The sequence below is a fragment of the Schistocerca americana genome, unplaced genomic scaffold, assembly GCF_021461395.2.
Source record: "Schistocerca americana isolate TAMUIC-IGC-003095 unplaced genomic scaffold, iqSchAmer2.1 HiC_scaffold_33, whole genome shotgun sequence".
In the NCBI taxonomy this organism is placed as follows: domain Eukaryota; kingdom Metazoa; phylum Arthropoda; class Insecta; order Orthoptera; family Acrididae; genus Schistocerca; species Schistocerca americana.
The window spans coordinates 3633982-3652650 of NW_025726049.1; the positions used below are offsets into that span (position 1 = coordinate 3633982).

General features: G+C 39.3%; 1 protein-coding gene across 1 annotated transcript in view; it reads right to left on the bottom strand.

Moving 5' to 3' along the window:
* Nucleotides 1-18669, bottom strand: part of LOC124580515 (molybdenum cofactor biosynthesis protein 1-like) — a 68399-nt gene that overhangs the window by 14837 nt on the left and 34893 nt on the right. Inside the window, exon 6 of the mRNA XM_047131263.1 lies at nt 16523-16608. Within this exon, the coding sequence (XP_046987219.1) occupies nt 16523-16608 (86 nt within the window). The remainder of the gene's footprint in view (nt 1-16522; nt 16609-18669) is intronic.

Sequence of the window (18669 nt, forward strand, 5' to 3'; positions counted from 1 at the left end):
AAGTCTTCAAATATCTATTCCATTCTCCAATTTTTTCACATTCTGACTTTAGCTTCTTCTTCTTTTCTTTTTGTATGAATGATTCACTTAAGACTACATGCGTCACAGCTCAAAACCGTTTTGTGAGTCAACAACTGGATATGTTTTCACTGGTCTGTCTCTTGTAACTCCGTTGGACATGGAGGTAGCAAATGAGGATGTAGGATGTCCATGACATACTGCTGTGCTGTCAGAGTGACCTGAAGTCATATCCGATGCTGCCCCACACGCCCTCTCCCTATGTCGTTGTCATACTCACTGACAACTGTCATCGCGGGTCTTGCAGAATGTCTCACTGCTGGTCACATGACATTTGCAGGTGTGAAAGGGTTACTATGTGCTCGGCGTACATTACAGCAATTCTCCCATGGGCTCGTCAGACACGGTAAACCGGAAGCTTGCTGACAAGCACACCACTATTACGTTCCCAAGCAGTCCAACATGGGGCCACTACCACATCTGAATGACTCACAAATCTGCATATTGCATAATTCAATCAGCCTGGCAAATGGAGACACCCAATTAGGCCCCTTCAAATTTTGTTGCGTGCTGATAATGCTGACTCACAGAAGTACAGGGCATCTGTGTCCTTCACAGGGATCACTCAACATCTTACACTCTTCACATCTCTTATAGCTCCTACCATTCTTGGTAACAATCCGAGACACAAACAAAGCTAATGCAATCTGGTGGCCTTTGTATCCATTTCAGAGAGTTGCGACTCTCATAATTTACCACTGGTATGCACACTCGTGAAACTACGTTGCTTCAGGGAGCTTCCCTTTTTTTTCTTCAAGCTGTTTAGTTCTTTGAATCCATTTTTCTTGTAGCTCAGAATAATTATTTTATTGTGTAGCAAACTTACAGACTAGCATTCTGGTCTGAGCTGTCGGAGTTGGCGGTCATGTGTGTGTGAGGTGTTGTGGGGCGGCGGATGTATAAGTTTGTAACAATAATAAAAAATCTGATTGCTGGATATATGCTTGCGTGTTGAATCAGTTTCTAGCTTTTAGAATGTTGTTATTGCTGTCTTTTGCCGTTCTCAACACTGGCTCTCTATTTACTCCGTGACCCCCAGAAAGTGATTTAATAAAACTTGGAGCCAGTAAATAGATATCCTAGTGCCCACTTTGCCTGAGAATGTTCTTATAGCTGCAGCTTATAGCTCTGAGGAATTAGGAGATTGTCCGGGATTTCTAATCAAAAACGGTTTTCCAAAATATTTGAGTATATTATGAAATTCACTAATAAAAACCACAAGTATCCCTACAACCTAACTAACAGAGCAGTTCAGAGTCTAATGCGCTGATGCAACTATAAATGTCCGAATTAAATGTTAAAAGAATGCTCGCCATAATTTGATGAAAATATTTCATCAAACGCCACGCTAAATATTTGGTAGAATGTCTGTCCCGCGACGGCACGTGAAAATACGACAATACGCAAACTGAAGCTAGTTAATGAAAATCATTCCAGAATTAACACTTCACATGAAATGTTCTCATGGTTCCGCGTATCTCTAGTAACTTAATACGGCACCCGAGGCTGTTTGTAGCAGATACACTGATGCGACGCGACTACCGACACAGATGGCGTGTCATTCAGCGTCTGGAGAGAACTGGGGCCTTGCTTCCTCGTGCAGTGTTCTTATATATAAAGCCGCGGTGCGGACGGCTGAGGGAACGCCTGATCAAATCCGCTATCCCGACTAGCCGCTGGGCTAGTAACGCACCACTTCAAGTTACATAATAATTTATAGCTTCTTTGGCTGATGGCCGAAGAAGCTCTTAATTTAAACGTGCATTCAGCACGCAGGTAAGTATTGATAATAACATTTTGACGTGGCTAAGTTAAATACTTTAGGCGAGAGAATTAATTTAATTGCCCTGCACGCACTAGATGAGCTCTGAACTGGCCCTGTTGAGATCCGCTATCGCTATAATTTTATAGGTATTAAAAAGAAACTTTACACATCTTCATAATCATAGCGGACCTCCAACCTATTTAAATCTAAACAACCTAGCCTTATTTATTAACCTACTTAATCTATCTCGCTTCCTTCAGTTTTGAGACGAAAACCAGAAAATCATGAATTTCCACTAAAATCTTAATATGTGAAATCCAAAGTACTGTTTTTATTAAATCATTATGAAAGATGAATCTAAATATAAATTTTGAAGTCTCTAGCTCTGTTCTGTTGCGCCAATGATTTTTCCAGAAAAACGTCCAAATCTCGGAAATGGCTGAAGTTATCGAACTGATATTTAACACACATTAATTTAATATTATTTCTGACAAGCTAGAAAAGTTTTAGTTCATTTGCTTGATTTTTAAGGTATTGCGCAACATTTATGACGTCAGAGCTAGTTACAGCAGACTGGCTGACACTCAATGGAAACTGATGTGAATTTACTACAGCGTGAGTAGGCTGCTTCCCTACATCACCCTCTACTTAAATTTTTTGCTTATGAATGTTAATGAATGAAAAAAAATTTAATTACAAAAAGGGAAGCAAGAGTACAGTTTAACTCCCTATGAAAATTCAAAATTGAAATATAAACCTGTAGAAACATTAAAGAAAACTGATTACCTAAATTAATTATTTAAATTGTAGGCATGTTCACTGCCTTTTAAACAATGTCATTACTCAAATTTTTAAAGCAAAGTCATGAAATATTTTGGCATACATATTGCCTTAGACAAACAAACACATACAAATTGAAAAATTATGAAAATCTTAGATCCATTAAATACATTAAATACATCTTTACATACACAAATTCAAAGAAAATAACATGACACATAAACAGATGATTATCTCTTAGCAGTCTTTTTTAAACCTGAAAGAAAAAGTTCACAAATAATTTTTACACACGTGGTTGTAGCCGCTTTGGCTGGCGTCCTACACTTCCATTCACAAGGGTAGAGGAGGGGAAGTTGCTATGGTGTGCGTCCTTCACGTTCTCTCTAAATTACATGGGGAAAGGGGAGGGGTCACTGTGAGTTGTGTCCAAGTCACTCCACGCTTTCACGCAGCTACCAGGCTGCCATTATCTGGTTTGTCCTGTAGAACAAACAAAAAGAGTGCCTCAGACTCTGTTCACTTAATATCTGTGGGTGGGTCACAATGAAATGGGGATATATACATTTTATCCTTCAACATTTTTCTGGAACAAAGTTAACAGAACCTTTTCAATTTTACTCTCGTGGTTACTTAACTGTCATAAAATCGTTAAACAAATGGCTCAAAACGCCTTTAGTCATGTACTAGAGAAAATCTATGCTCAAGGCATACAGTGATGAATCATATTTAATCTGAATTTATTATTTCTGGGCCGGAACACTGAACCAATGCTCGGTACATCCTTGATACATTTGCATTTTAAGCACTTAACTGACTCATCTTTGATTACTTTATTCTTAGAGATAGTATGAGTATGATTAGTGGTTGTTTTCTCAGCTTCTTTGTACATGTGAGTAACTTTTGGTAATAGTACAGTTTTGAGTGTTCAAAACACACTACGTTTAGTTGACTACAAAATCCACTTATTGGTCCTCTGCTGTTGTCAGTTCCACATCTGCAATTAGGTACTTACTTACTTTGAAGTGTATTTATGCTGAGCTAAAATAATGTTTCACGTCTGTCAGTATGTTATTTATTTATTTTGCTAGTGTATGTACTTATTTAACACTCACTCTATTAATATTTAAAGCATAGGATAGCACATTTATTTCATATTCATAGTGTATTGCAGCTGATTAGTTTGCTCACGTGGCAATCCATTTCCACTCAATCGGACGCTGAAACCACAGGTAGTCTCTTTCAGACCTACCACTAAACTGCATCAAATAATTATGGACGAGCGTAATGCTATATTCCTTAAACCTATAGGACACCATGAGCTGCTCTGTCTCATTTAACATAAGGGTACCTATGGTCGCATTCACGCCTCCAACTCATAACCTCAATACGTGTAGGTGTATCCTGTCACACACTACACTAAAATAATGGCCAGCTCCAACCTTATAAATACTTCAGGGACGTGTCCTTCACGTCTCAACCACAAACACTGTTCAATTCTATTATACTGCCTTTCCTTGCTACACAAGGTGAGTTTATCCTTACAACTTATCTGCATATATTTCATACCACTAAGCAATCTCTTTTACTATTTATTAGTCAGCTCTAAAGCATACACTAGGTCTCATTGACACTTCAGATCCTGCTTGTACATGAATTCATACATCTTTTTAAATTACTGTTGGTGGACCATTTCCAATAAAAGAACACTTTGTAGTTACTATATTACCAGGGTACTATACATAATTGTTACTCAAATACATTTGTATCTTAATTACGTCATACTTCCCTATTGTTTGTCACTATTAGGTTTGTCACATTAGGTATTTTTCTTCACTAATCGGTAGATAGAATGGTTGCATAACTCATGGCTTGATAGCCATGACAGAAAATTTTCATGTCTGGAAAGAAAAGGTCGAAAATTTTAGTGGATAGGAAAGAGGAAGAATGAGTGAGACCTGAAAGGGAAAGAAGATCTCACACAGCTGGGACTGCACAGCTGCCACACTGTGTAGAGGTTACAGAACAACCTCCTCCCTACAGCATTCATTAGCTTAATGCTGTATTGATAATTATACTGGAAAATTTAGTATTTGGAAAGAAAATGTCGAAATTTTTGAGGATAGGAAAGATGAAGAATGAGTGAGACCTGAAAGGGAAAGAAGATCTCACACAGCTGGGACTGCACAGCTGCCACACTGTGTAGAGGTTACAGAACAACCTCCTCCCTACAGCATTCATTAGTTTAATGCTGTAAAGAAGAGTTAGAAATTTTAGGTGGATAGAAAAGATGAAGAGTGAGTGAGACCTGAAAGGGAAAGATCTCACACAGCGGGGACTGCACAGTTGCCACACTGTGTAGAGGTTACAGAACAACCTCCTCCCTACAGCATTCATTGGCTACCTATGAATCTGCCAGGTCGATCTGAAAATACTTTATGATGCCTTTTTAGAACCTGTCTCAGTTCTTCCTTTTGATTGCCTGAAATCCTATCGATTTCCTGCAATTTAGCTTCTATTTTGTCTAAAATAATTGCTTCTTCTTCTTCTTCTGTGTTCAACTTATTGTTATTAAGATTAACATCCTCGTCCCAATACCTCCTGTTTTTCAGAACTCGTATAGGCAGCTCCCAAGTTTCATGATCAGTTACTACATGTTTATCACTAAAAGGTACTATAATTACTCCGGTTATTGGCAAGACCATTTTTAACTGGCTTCTTTCAAAGTCAACAACACTCTGATATTTCGACAAGAAATCTATGCCAATTAAAACCTCAATACTGAGATTGTTTACAATTAAACATGGATGATCAATTACATTACCATTTATGTTAAAGGGTAGCAAAGCTTCTTGCTTTACTGTTTTTGACACCTTGCCAGTAGCACCAATTATTCTTAGTCCTGATACCCTCATTACAGTAAGTTTGTCTTTACCAGGTAATGCATCAAAGAAGGACTGAGATATTGCACTCACCTCACTTCCACTGTCTAAGAGACAACGTACATTGATACCCAACATATTCACTATTATTATAGGGTGGCTTATTCTAGGTTGTACAGGTGGTTCCTCACATTCATCTAGTAGTTCCTTTTGGATTTGTCTCCAACTAAAGTGATCAACATCTGTCTTCATTACATTTAGGTCACAGTGTGTAGGGGTTTCCTGAATTACATTTTCAGCTGCCTTTTCCAGTCTGTCTATTAATTTTAAATCGAAACACCGCACGACTTCATTACATTTAGTTTGCTGAACATGACCCAAATTACTATAGTCTGAGCGATTCTGCGCCTCCAGACCGGGCATAACATTAGTTACAGCTAAACCACTTTCACCATTATCGTCGGTTTCCTTCTCAAGTGACAACTGGTCACAGCTACTGGGTTCATTGACCCCAAACAGCCTACCCTCTACATTCCTACTTATCTCCTGCCCTAAATCTATTAGTACATTATCAACATCCTGCACAGGCACTTTAGATAAGAGCACATCATCCTCATCGTAAATATAAGCATGAATTTCTTCTGCTTCTTCACCTGTCAATTCAGTATTTTGTAGCTCATCCCTACTGTTACACTGCTGCGCCTTCTCTTTCTCTTCCCACTTAGAAAGCGTTTCTAACACGGTATCTATCAAATACTGTGAGTGATCTAATATTTCTGTTGTATCCTTAGGTGCTACCGACATTTCATCCATCTGTTCAGTTTGAGTATTCTGATCTGTCTTACCCATTCCCTTAACTACTGGCTTAGGAAAAGTAACCGCCTGGTGAGCGCCAGTGTCCTCATAGACGGGAACTAGTTTTCCTGCCTAGGTCTACTACTGTTTCCTTTATTTTCATTATAGTTAGCTGGCATAGCCTTACTTTCCGTACTGTTGTTTACATGCATATTTCTGTTTGGAACAAAATTATTATCCCTTGGACGCCATTGTTGGTTCTGATAATTATTTCCCCAATTCCTATCTCTCTTAGGATGACGAACACCTACTGTTCTGATGTTTACATTGCCATTTTGCTCGTTCCTAAAATTACTATTATTATTATTGGCATTACGGTTATTACGTGCTTGCTCCTCCTTGGCAGCAACACGTTCTACACGTTCCAAATATTCAATGAAACGATCCAGATTGTCTCTAGGGGCTGATATAATTCTAGTTTGCCAGTACCATGGCAGTTTGGCTTCCAGACCTAGTATAATCATTTCTGGTTTTAGCTTTTCCGCCAAATGTGACAAACGTGAAATCCATGACCTAGCAAACTCTTTAATAGATTCCTTGCCTGCATTGAAGCGTTTTCCACTCCAAAATTCTCTCAACACTTCATTTTGCTTATTGCTAGACCAATATTCATTAATAAAAGCTGTTTTAAATTCCGCTAAAGTTTTACATTTCAACATAACATCAGCTGACCAACGCATGGCGTCACCTGCTAAATGGCTTCTAATAAATGAGATTTTCTCTCGCTCAGACCAAGTTGGTGGAATCACATCTTCAAAATCGTTCCAGAAATCTAGCGGGTGGATATTTTTATCTGGATCGAACTGCAAGAACTGCCGACACCAGATAAAAGCAGCGTTTGCAGCTACAACTTGTTGTACACTACCATTACCAGAAGTTACTGAAGCTACTTTACTTTCAATGTTAGCAATGTTAGTACTGATATTTTCTACTTTCATTTCAACATTATCTACTCTTTGTACAATATGAGTAGTGTCAGTTTTGATTGCTTCTACTTCTGCTTGACATATGTTTACTTTTATATTAACATCTTTAAATCTATCTGAGCACAGTTCAGATTCTGCCTCGATCTTTTCTGTTAACTTGTGCTCCAGCTTCGCATCTTCCATTTGGAAGTCTTTGCGAACCTCAGCAACTTCGGATTTAACTGTTTTATACATTTCAGAAAACTGTTGAGCAACCTTTTTCTTAATATCCTCATGATTGCAATCAATTTTACAATTCAAACTGTCAAGATCCTTTTCAACTTATTGCAACCAGCCTTGAAGGTATCGTCCATTACCTCCAATCGTTTATTAAAACTAGTTTGGCTGGCCACAATTTCATACTTTAATTCAGCATTATTGGATTCTAATTTATTGTCCATTGCCTCAAACCGTTTATTAAAATTTGTTTGACTGGCCACCATTTCAGACTTTAATTCAGCATTGCTGGCAGCTATTGCTTGTAATATAACATTTAAATCAACAGCCCCAGCATCTTTGGGTTGCTCACGAGCTGGCTTTTTATCACACTCAGGTGACGAAAAACTAGCTCCAACACCAGAATTATCAAAACTAACTGAAACTTCTGATTGATTAGTCATATCTAACTTCTCCTTCTTAAACTCTACCATCTCTGATGACTGTTTCATTTTTAATTCATCAGAGAAACTATCATCCACTAAATTTATCATTTCTACTTTCCGCTTTACTACAGGAGTCTCTATTATTGAATCATTGCCCCTTCCCACACTACTGCCAGGAGACAATACTTCATATTTCACCTTAACATTACTACTTTCATGCATATTTACACTCGAACCGTTGTCTGGATTTACAGTTCCCTCAACAGACATAGGTTCTGATTTAAGTTTAACCTCAGTTTCTTTTGACGGTTCCATCGCCGACAGTCTTTTAGTGCAGGTTAGTAAAATTTTTAACAGTTTTTCACTTAACTTAGTTCCTTCTGCACGACGTATGGCGTTGCCGGCGCGGCGTACCAGGATTCCTGATGCGACGTGGCACGTTAAACTGCAGACGGCTCTCCGACGGCTGTTGTGTGTTAGCGTGGCCCGCAATTGCAGGCTCTGCGTCGGCTGCTCCAGCGGACGACTGCGGTGCGGCGAGACTGGCTTCTCGCGATGCCGGCAGCACCGCTAGACTCAGTGCCAGCTCCGTCAATCCAGATGCGTTGTTAATCCAATTGCGTCGTCCACATGCACACGTAACACATTCACTGTTCTATACTCAGTTGCGTGTCGCATTTCACTCGCGAATCCGAATAGTTAAAAATCACTTTCACTTAGTTGTTTCCCGGCCGATGCACCATATGTGGGGCGGCGGATGTATAAGTTTGTAACAATAATAAAAAATCTGATTGCTGGATATATGCTTGCGTGTTGAATCAGTTTCTAGCTTTTAGAATGTTGTTATTGCTGTCTTTTGCCGTTCTCAACACTGGCTCTCTATTTACTCCGTGACCCCCAGAAAGTGATTTAATAAAACTTGGAGCCAGTAAATAGATATCCTAGTGCCCACTTTGCCTGAGAATGTTCTTATAGCTGCAGCTTATAGCTCTGAGGAATTAGGAGATTGTCCGGGATTTCTAATCAAAAACGGTTTTCCAAAATATTTGAGTATATTCTGAAATTCACTAATAAAAACCACAAGTATCCCTACAACCTAACTAACAGAGCAGTTCAGAGTCTAATGCGCTGATGCAACTATAAATGTCCGAATTAAATGTTAAAAGAATGCTCGCCATAATTTGATGAAAATATTTCATCAAACGCCACGCTAAATATTTGGTAGAATGTCTGTCCCGCGACGGCACGTGAAAATACGACAATACGCAAACTGAAGCTAGTTAATGAAAATCATTCCAGAATTAACACTTCACATGAAATGTTCTCATGGTTCCGCGTATCTCTAGTAACTTAATACGGCACCCGAGGCTGTTTGTAGCAGATACACTGATGCGACGCGACTACCGACACAGATGGCGTGTCATTCAGCGTCTGGAGAGAACTGGGGCCTTGCTTCCTCGCGCAGTGTTCTTATATATAAAGCCGCGGTGCGGACGGCTGAGGGAACGCCTGATCAAATCCGCTATCCCGACTAGCCGCTGGGCTAGTAACGCACCACTTCAAGTTACATAATAATTTATAGCTTCTTTGGCTGATGGCCGAAGAAGCTCTTAATTTAAACATGCATTCAGCACGCAGGTAAGTATTGATAATAAAATTTTGACGTGGCTAAGTTAAATACTTTAGGCGAGAGAATTAATTTAATTGCCCTGCACGCACTAGATGAGCTCTGAACTGGCCCTGTTGAGATCCGCTATCGCTATAATTTTATAGGTATTAAAAAGAAACTTTACACATCTTCATAATCATAGCGGACCTCTAACCTATTTAAATCTAAACAACCTAGCCTTATTTATTAACCTACTTAATCTATCTCGCTTCCTTCAGTTTTGAGACGAAAACCAGAAAATCATGAATTTCCACTAAAATCTTAATATGTGAAATCCAAAGTACTGTTTTTATTAAATCATTATGAAAGATGAATCTAAATATAAATTTTGAAGTCTCTAGCTCTGTTCTGTTGCGCCAATGATTTTTCCAGAAAAACGTCCAAATCTCGGAAATGGCTGAAGTTATCGAACTGATATTTAACACACATTAATTTAATATTATTTCTGACATGCTAGAAAAGTTTTAGTTCATTTGCTTGATTTTTAAGGTATTGCGCAACATTTATGACGTCAGAGCTAGTTACAGCAGACTAGCTGACACTCAATGGAAACTGATGTGAATTTACTACAGCGTGAGTAGGCTGCTTCCCCACAGTGTGCTTGCTTGTGTGAATGAATGGTGTGTATTTCTATTTCTTTTTCTGATGAAGGTTGTGGCCAAAAGCTTATGTGTAAGTGTCTTAACTGTGCCTGTCTGCATTTTAACGTGCCATCTTTATGGTAATTAGCACTCTATCTTTTCCTACACTGCTGATATTCCAACCTGGAGTTTCCATTGTTTGAACTTACGGTCTACTGTTTTATGTTGCAGTGCACTTCTACAAGTGTAATACACAAATGTTGCCTTAGGAAAGAGTCACAATAACATCCATGTCTACCGTTTGCTATTTTTTACGAAATAGCACATCACACTCGAAATTTAACTTAGCCAATGAAATAAGTTTGAAGATTTATTGTGTGTAAGAGACACGAGGGCCCACTGTGTGGGAAATGTGGGAAGTTCTGTGCAGAGATGGAGTTATCCACAGACGCAGTAAGTCTTGGGAGCTATACGGGTGTTTAAACATCGACACCTGCTGGGATGAGGGGCCACTTACTCTGAGGTGGCGCTGTGCCAGCAACGAGCTCGACCCATTGATTAGCACCACAGATGACAATGAGCAACCAGCTGCTTCTCTGTGCAGAGATATAAAATTTATCGATTTTGGACATCTTTTGACAATCTGTCACATGGAGAACAATGTTTACTCTGGCAATTTTAACACTAATCTAGTGTTCTGCAACATATTAATGTGAAATGTTGTCTATGATGTTGAAGCGTGTAAGTTAAACTGATATCTGAGAATTTGTTGTTTTTGTGGCATTATCTGGAAAATGGCCTCTCTTGCAGCTCCAAGCATAAATGTCAAGTGAAGAAGAATGATTAGCACAGCACACTGGAACCGAGTAGGGATCCGGTTTACTGCTCGGCCACTAAATTAGCATATCGTGAGTACACCAGAAGAGACGCTGTACACACTTGCATATACTACATACACAAGTACAAGCATCGATCAAGCTACTGCGAAACTGCACTCTGTGTGACTCATCACTACATCAGAATACTGTAAATGTGGTGATTCCAATTTCTTAAGGTCTCTTCCTGTTTGTTTTCATCAGTAGGATCTTATTTTTCAAGTATGTGGGAATCCAATGAGCTGCCTGTTTGGATACATTCTTTCTGTATGTCCCACAAGTTGGATTCCTTGGAGACACATTGTAACAAGAGCTTTTAGGAATTTGCCTGGAGATTTCACACTGGGTTCTGTGTGATGTATCCCATCCTTTATTCTTGGACCTAAGATTTTTACTACAATTTTACATTCTTCTAATTCAGTTTGCTGTTTTCATGTCTTGTGCTGGACAAAGAGTCTCTCTCATGCATAAAGAAATTCTAATTTGATCACTGTTGTACAATGTTAGATTTTAGAGTTCCAGGAAAAATACTTTTAGTTAACTGAGAGACAGTTTGTACTTTCTGAAGTCTGGATTCTATGGCCTTCTTTTCATTATGATGTTCAGTGGTCTTTTTCACCAAATTATTTAAACTATTTAACACCGAATACTATGTCATTGCCTATATAAGTTCACCCAGTGCCATTTTGGTATCAGCCAAGAATTTTTTCTCCAGGTGAAATTAGTAGTCCAATTTTCCTAGCTTGCTCCCTTAATATTTCAAATTGCTTTAGCATATCAGTGATGTCTTTGTCAATTAGTATTATGTCATCGGTATAGGCTACACAATATAATTCTATCTTTAAGTTTACGTTCTAGTCAGTGTAATAGTGCACCTGCTCTTCTCCATTATCTTACAATTTTCTTAGGGGCATAGTTGAATAGCAATGTGATATGCCATCCCATTTTCATATTCTTATGTCTGTCTTAAATTACACTGCTTGAAAAAAAGTGAGACACTCAGAAGGTGGGGAGAAAACAAATTGAAACATAGCTAATTTAGAGGGTATGTGATGTTATTTCAGTGATAACAAAACAGAGTCAAATTTACACAGAACTTATCTGTTTGAGCCCACTTATCAATACAGCAATGCACCCTGTCTGGCCTGGACAGTGCGGGAGGATGTCGTAAAGCTGCTGCATACCCTCCTGAGAAAGGTGATCCACAACTGTTGTAACTGGACATTGCAATCATGGATACAGGCAGTGGGATGGAGTTGACGTCCATGTTGGTCCCATAATGTTATATCAGGGACAGATATGGGGATTTTGCTGGCCACAGGAGTATATCAACATCACACAGACAATTTAAAGAGACACATACTACATGTGGACAAGCACCGGCCTGTTGAAAAATAGCACCACAATACTATTACACACTGCTGTACCATCAGAGTTCCCACGGCCATTACAAGCCGTGACCTGAAGTCATACCCAATGGCTCCCCACACCATGGGATTCCTTTGTGACCCACCCCCCCCCAAAATGTGGAAGAATGGGACCTCTCCCCATCTCCCCGGGTCACTGTCAAACTTCTCCACGATAGTCATTTGGAGCAGTGCAGGACTGGGACTCATCAGTGAACATAATGTGACGCCATTCATTAGCAGTCCGTACTTCTTGATCATGGCACCACTTCACATGCAGTCATTTGCTTGGGTGTTAATGGCAGCCTATGCGCAGGACGGCAATTCCATAGTCTGGCTGCTCCTAGCTGTATGACACAGCATGTTGCAAGGAGACTATTACAGTGAACTCCTGTTTATCCGAAATGATCAGGACGGTGGTCAGTTCCGATAACGAAAATTCCAGATAAATCAAAGTCCCCCTGTTTTCACATGTGAACACTCCAAATTGCGTCAATATTGCGAAATACGATCGTAAAACGTGCGTAGGGTATGTAAAACATTACTGATATGGTTGCAAATAACCCTACACTTTTTTACTGAAAAAATTGTGTTGACATGTCAAAAAGGCACCAAACTATGATTGAAAACTCAAAGTTTTTAAATACTGTATAACAAAGCTCGTTTATTTTGCATTCTTACAGAAAAAATCTCCCTTATTTGGCAGCAGGAAAAAACAGGAGTTTTAATTTTATTACCTACTCTTTTGAATAAAAAATAAACTACTGAACAAAATTATGAAACAAATCTAGAGATTACTCAAAGGAACGAAAAGTCTGTCCAGAGGAACTTTCAAGAAAAGTAAAAAAAAAAAAAAAAAAAAAAAAAACTTTTTAAGTTATGGACATAGAAGTTCTAGGATGCTTCATTAGAGTTTATTTTTTGGTAACGAAGTCACGAATGCCTTTTTTTCTTTTTTTTTTTTGCTTGAGAAACTATTGCTGCAACAATACATCTCCAACGTTGAAATCAAACTATTTCAGGATAAATCGTCTCCTCCTGTTGGCTGATGTACTCCAGGGCAGTTTGGATCACTTCGTAACAGAATGTGTGAGGAATATTTTTCTCTGATTCATCATCAGAAACATAGTCTTCTAACGCTTTATGATCGGTCACAATTTGGACGATTTCATCCTCAGTCACATGAAAAAATGCCATTTTCCATCCACTCTTCAATGTCTTCGAAGTGTGTGTCTTTACAACCAGCTTCTCCAGTAAATTCACCAAAATTATGTCAGCTTGAGTTTCGGTGTTGTCTCCTCCTTCCCACCACTTAGGTTGCCTTACGATCTAAGAGTTTTTCCAAGACCTAACAAGAGGAACTGGAGGAATTAGATTCCAAGCTTCAGCAATCAATGAATGACACTTAAAACATCAATTTTTTTAAGAGCTTCCACAAAATCATCTGCAGCATCAATCACACCTATTAAGTATTCCAGCATCTTGTGTCTGTAATGTTTTTCCATCGCCTCAAGAATACCTTGGTCCATCGGTTGACATAGAGATGTGACATTTTGTGGGAGAAATACAACTTTGATATCCCCATCTTGCAGATCACCTGGGTGAGAAGGAGCATTGTCCACAAGAAGTAGCGCTTTTCAAGGAAGTCCTTTTCCTTCCATGTAATTTACTACAGCTGAAACAAACTCTGCCTGGAACCACTCTCTGAAGATGGCACGGCACTGTTCATACATGCCTTAAGACTGATTCGTGTACCTCAGTGGGAAAGCTGGTTGGTTGGTGTCTAAATGCTCTTGGTGTTTTGGATTTGCCAATTAAAGTAAGACACAGTTTATGATTGCCAGTGGCATTACTGCAAGCGAGGACAGTAAATCTTTCTTTGATTTTTTTGTATCTGGAAGCCATTTCTTCTTCTTTAGAGGCAAGGGTTTTCGTTGGCAGCATTTTGTAATTCAACCCAGTTTCATCACATTTGTAAAGTTGATTGTCAGTATAACCTCCTTTGTCAATGATTGTGTGCAGTTTCTTCTTAAAATCAGCATAGCAGCTTCATCCCCAGATAATGATTTGGCACTGATGGCAATTTCATGGATGCCATGCTGCTTCTTGAAATGATCCTGCCAGCCATTACTTCCGAGGAATTCTTGCTTCTTTCCTTCTATCAGCTCATTAGCTCATTTTGACAAATTAGAGGACCTGAAACTGACACACCTTTGGCTCTTATTTATTCGTGCCACAAAAATAATGCCTCTTCTAACTGAGGATGTGCACCTTTTCTCATTGTTTTTCAAGATTTCACTGCGCTGCCCAATGCTTGGATGGAACAAAAATTTTTCAATTCCTGATCGATTTGTCTTCCGATCAGTAATTGTACTCCTACTCTGCAGCAACTTTTGTGGGTGGCTCACCAGCATCAATTCTCTGCAAAGTGTGATGCTCTTTTTCCAACAAGATCACATTCATTTTATGTTATGTGCCCTTAGTCACGTTCAGTGTTCTTTTTACAGACACTCGACTGAGTCCTTTATGGTTTTTGGCCCCTTTTATCTCTGGACACTTTAAGGCACATAGTGGGAGCACAAAACCTCAAATCAGACACACACAAATGCACAACTTGACAACACTCGAGATGCCCTAGACAAACTTTTGATTTTTGAAACCAGGCTGTGGCAGCCATCAAATGAAAGCATTCGATACATCTATGCCATTTCCTCTGTTCTACCCAAGCCCACGTGGCAACACAACAGGGTGTTGTACGTTCACTGTTAAACACTCAGCTTTGATGTACCGACAACAAGTGGAAAGAGTTAGGCGGCGCACTCTAATTGTCAGTTTCGACAGGCCTACGTTGCGCTCCATAGAACAATACTGTATGTACTGTACTTCCAAGGAGTTCCAATAGATGGCAGTGGCATGAAACCATGCAATACGAATAAGAAACGCACTAGAGCTTCAACCAACACACGCACGAATTGACGATACTTGGACTTTTGACACGCACCAGTGCACTGATTAGCAGTAGATTGCCAAAAAACACCAGCAAATGCTTGGCTCCAGGTGCACGCAAATTGAAACTTGTCAAGTGTCAATCTAGCTAGCCAAAAGTGTAGCTGCACAAGAGTTTACTGTACTTGTTCTCAGATGGCAGTCACAGACGTGAACAGGTTACAATGTACTCAGTACACTACACAGTGATGCTCCCTTGTAGTGGTCTGATGTAGTCAACTGGAACATTGATGATGAGTAAGCCCTTACTTTCCAACATCAGGCCACTGTCAGATCCAAATACTCCAAAAATACAGATGTTGCAAGGTTTAACCAGGGGACCAAATGGACATCCACAATGAGGTTTCTTTCAAACTCTCATCAGATAATGCTGTCTCACACCAATATGCAGCACCTTCATATCCTCCAGAGTGATGATTCAACATCTGACGCTATTCACATCCCTTATATACCACACGATGCTTGCTAAACAGCAATAAAAAAAAAAAAACACTAATGAATAATGAAGGAAAAGACAGACTGTTACTTACCATAAAGAAGATACCTTAGGCTGCAGATGGGAAGAATTAAAAGACACTTACATAAAGCTTTCAGCCACAGCCTTCATCAGTAAGTAGTAATCTGTCTTTTCCAACATTGTTGATATTCCTACTGGAGTTTCCATTGTTTCAAGGACACTGATGCTTTTCTGTGAGTGTTTGCTTTATGATGTTTTCTGCATTTTAGCTTTTTTTTAAAAAAGAAAAAAAAAAGAAAGAAAGAAAAAAAAAAAAAGATTTGTTGCTGGAAAACTTCTGAAGTCCAATAAAGGAGTTACAACAGCCATATATGGCTATCTGGTGGACCTTGCAGAACCAAATTCTAGGGCTGAAATATACTGTTGACCAATGGGCATTAATCAGAATGAATACTAAATAAAAAATTAAATTCAAGTTTACACAAAAAACACAGGTTCTATCACTGTTGCTTTTCATTCTATTTTGCTCTTATGTTTGCTATGACTTGTTAAGCAGAAATTTTCTTTCTATCTACAGAGTTACATTTGCTGTAATGTATCTTACCTCCATGTTGTTTCTTCTTTCTTCTCACTGCTGCCCCAATCATGGAAAGCAAGTCATCCTCACTGCATTTGCTTCGTATTGCATCTCTGAAACAACAGTTAAAACACCCGTTAAACAGTACCAGGCAATTACCACACAGTGAAATGTTGGTACACTAAAAAGGAAGAAAAACTTTGCAGAAATCTTCAACAGTAATCTTGTAGTCTGCAGTAGGCAACAGCAGGATAACAAACCCACTGGACAAGAATGGGAAAGTCATGATAGAAGTTACTTTTATTTTTATAAATAAACAGGTATCTTACACAAATGCTCAAGAGTATACATAGGATCTCGGGCTGAAGAGGTGGAGCAGAAACTGACATTAGTTTTGTTGAAGAGGGAGTACTGGAACACAGCACAATTTCTTGCAAAATGAAGCCAAATTTATTGATAAACTCTTAATTAATTGCCAAGCTCACTAATGTGACCATTTTATAACAGGTACTTACTGCTTGGAGTATATGTGACTTTTCAGGCTTGCCTAATAGATCTGTTGCAAAAACACTTTGGGTTCCCCACCAGATAACATTATGCAAGTCCCTCCCTCAATATTTCAGTGACACAACGTTTTGGCATCTTCAGGTGGTGGTGATTTCCACCATCACTGCTGCAAGATGCAACTGGCAATTTCCACGTGACAGCTTTGAAATTTATCATGTGGATGACTATGACCATCATATTTAGAATTCAGAGGATTTCATAGAATACCTGAAGATGCTTAAACTAGAACTTTCAGATCTTTTAGTTAGCTCAAATGTTATATCATTACTTACAAAAGTGCCCCTGCAGCCCTCATTAGAGGTTATTAGCAGCAAGTTTGAGAAAGAAATTGTGATGCTGTTTAAACATGTGCATACCTCATCCTATTTCTTATGTAACACCAACTACTTTAATCAAGTGGACAGTGTTCCCATGGGAGATCCTCTATTTCCCTTAGTAAATATCCAACATTCCTCCTTCTGGCAGAATGCTGAAGAGACATTTGTGGTGTGGCCCACATAATACAGACACTACCTATGTCCCTGCAGCATTTGCACTCGCTCCATCTGAATATTCAGTTCACTGTGGAAGTACAAAAAGATAGCAGCTTACCATTCCTGGATGTCACGGTTAGAAGAAAAGCTGACATAGCACTGGGGCTTAGTCTCTACTGCAAACTGATACACGCAGAGTTATATTTGAGGTCCAAAAGTTGCCGTCACCCTGCACAATGTGGTAGTGTCTTACACTCCCTGGCACATAGAGCACACGTGATTTCAGATACCGACAGTCTGCCTGGTGAACTGTAACACCTAAGAACAGTGTTCCAGCAGAATGTTTATTCTTGTAAACAGATTTGCAATGTGTTCTGAGCAAAGCAAGTTCAGTGTAGGGATGTAAATGAAGATACTTAGACAAGCACTGCAAATGGCTTTCTTGCCATATTTCAGTGGCATGTTTTCAAAATTAAAAGAATCGCTAAGAGAAACAGAATCAAGTGTGTTTTTCGTCTACCAGCAAAACTAAGGAATCGTTTGTGTTCAGTTAAAGACAATTTTGACCTTAGAAAACACAGATCATATATAAGATCTGATGCCATTATGGGAAACCTTATATAGGGCAGACACCTCACATTGTGCAAGAACACTGTGTTCAACAGCGCTGACAAAAATGCCACCCAGTAAATTAATGGTAGCAGAGCACTGCCTGAATACAGGGCACCACACGTTTCCCAAGAGGACTGAAATTGTATCCTCAGCATCATCACTCTAGGACTGTGTTTTTAAGAATGAGGCATGTATCCATACGGTGGGCAATCTTACCAACAGGAATATGGAATTTTGACTAAGCACTGCCCAGAATCCAGCACTGACTGCCATGAAATTAAAACAGTAGAAACCAGATCCTCCGATGTATGACCTGATGCAGTACCTTGCAGAGAGTTAATTCAGCTCTTAACCACACGAGTGTCCAGAAGTGCAGTCATTGCCCACAACACATAAGCAGAAGGCTACTATGAATGGCATTTCCATCCAACTGGGAGTGCCTGTCCACACATTCGTACTCCTGCTTCTAGCCTGACAAATTTCAATTCTGCTGTGCGAATATCACCAGCCACATCTTGCAGC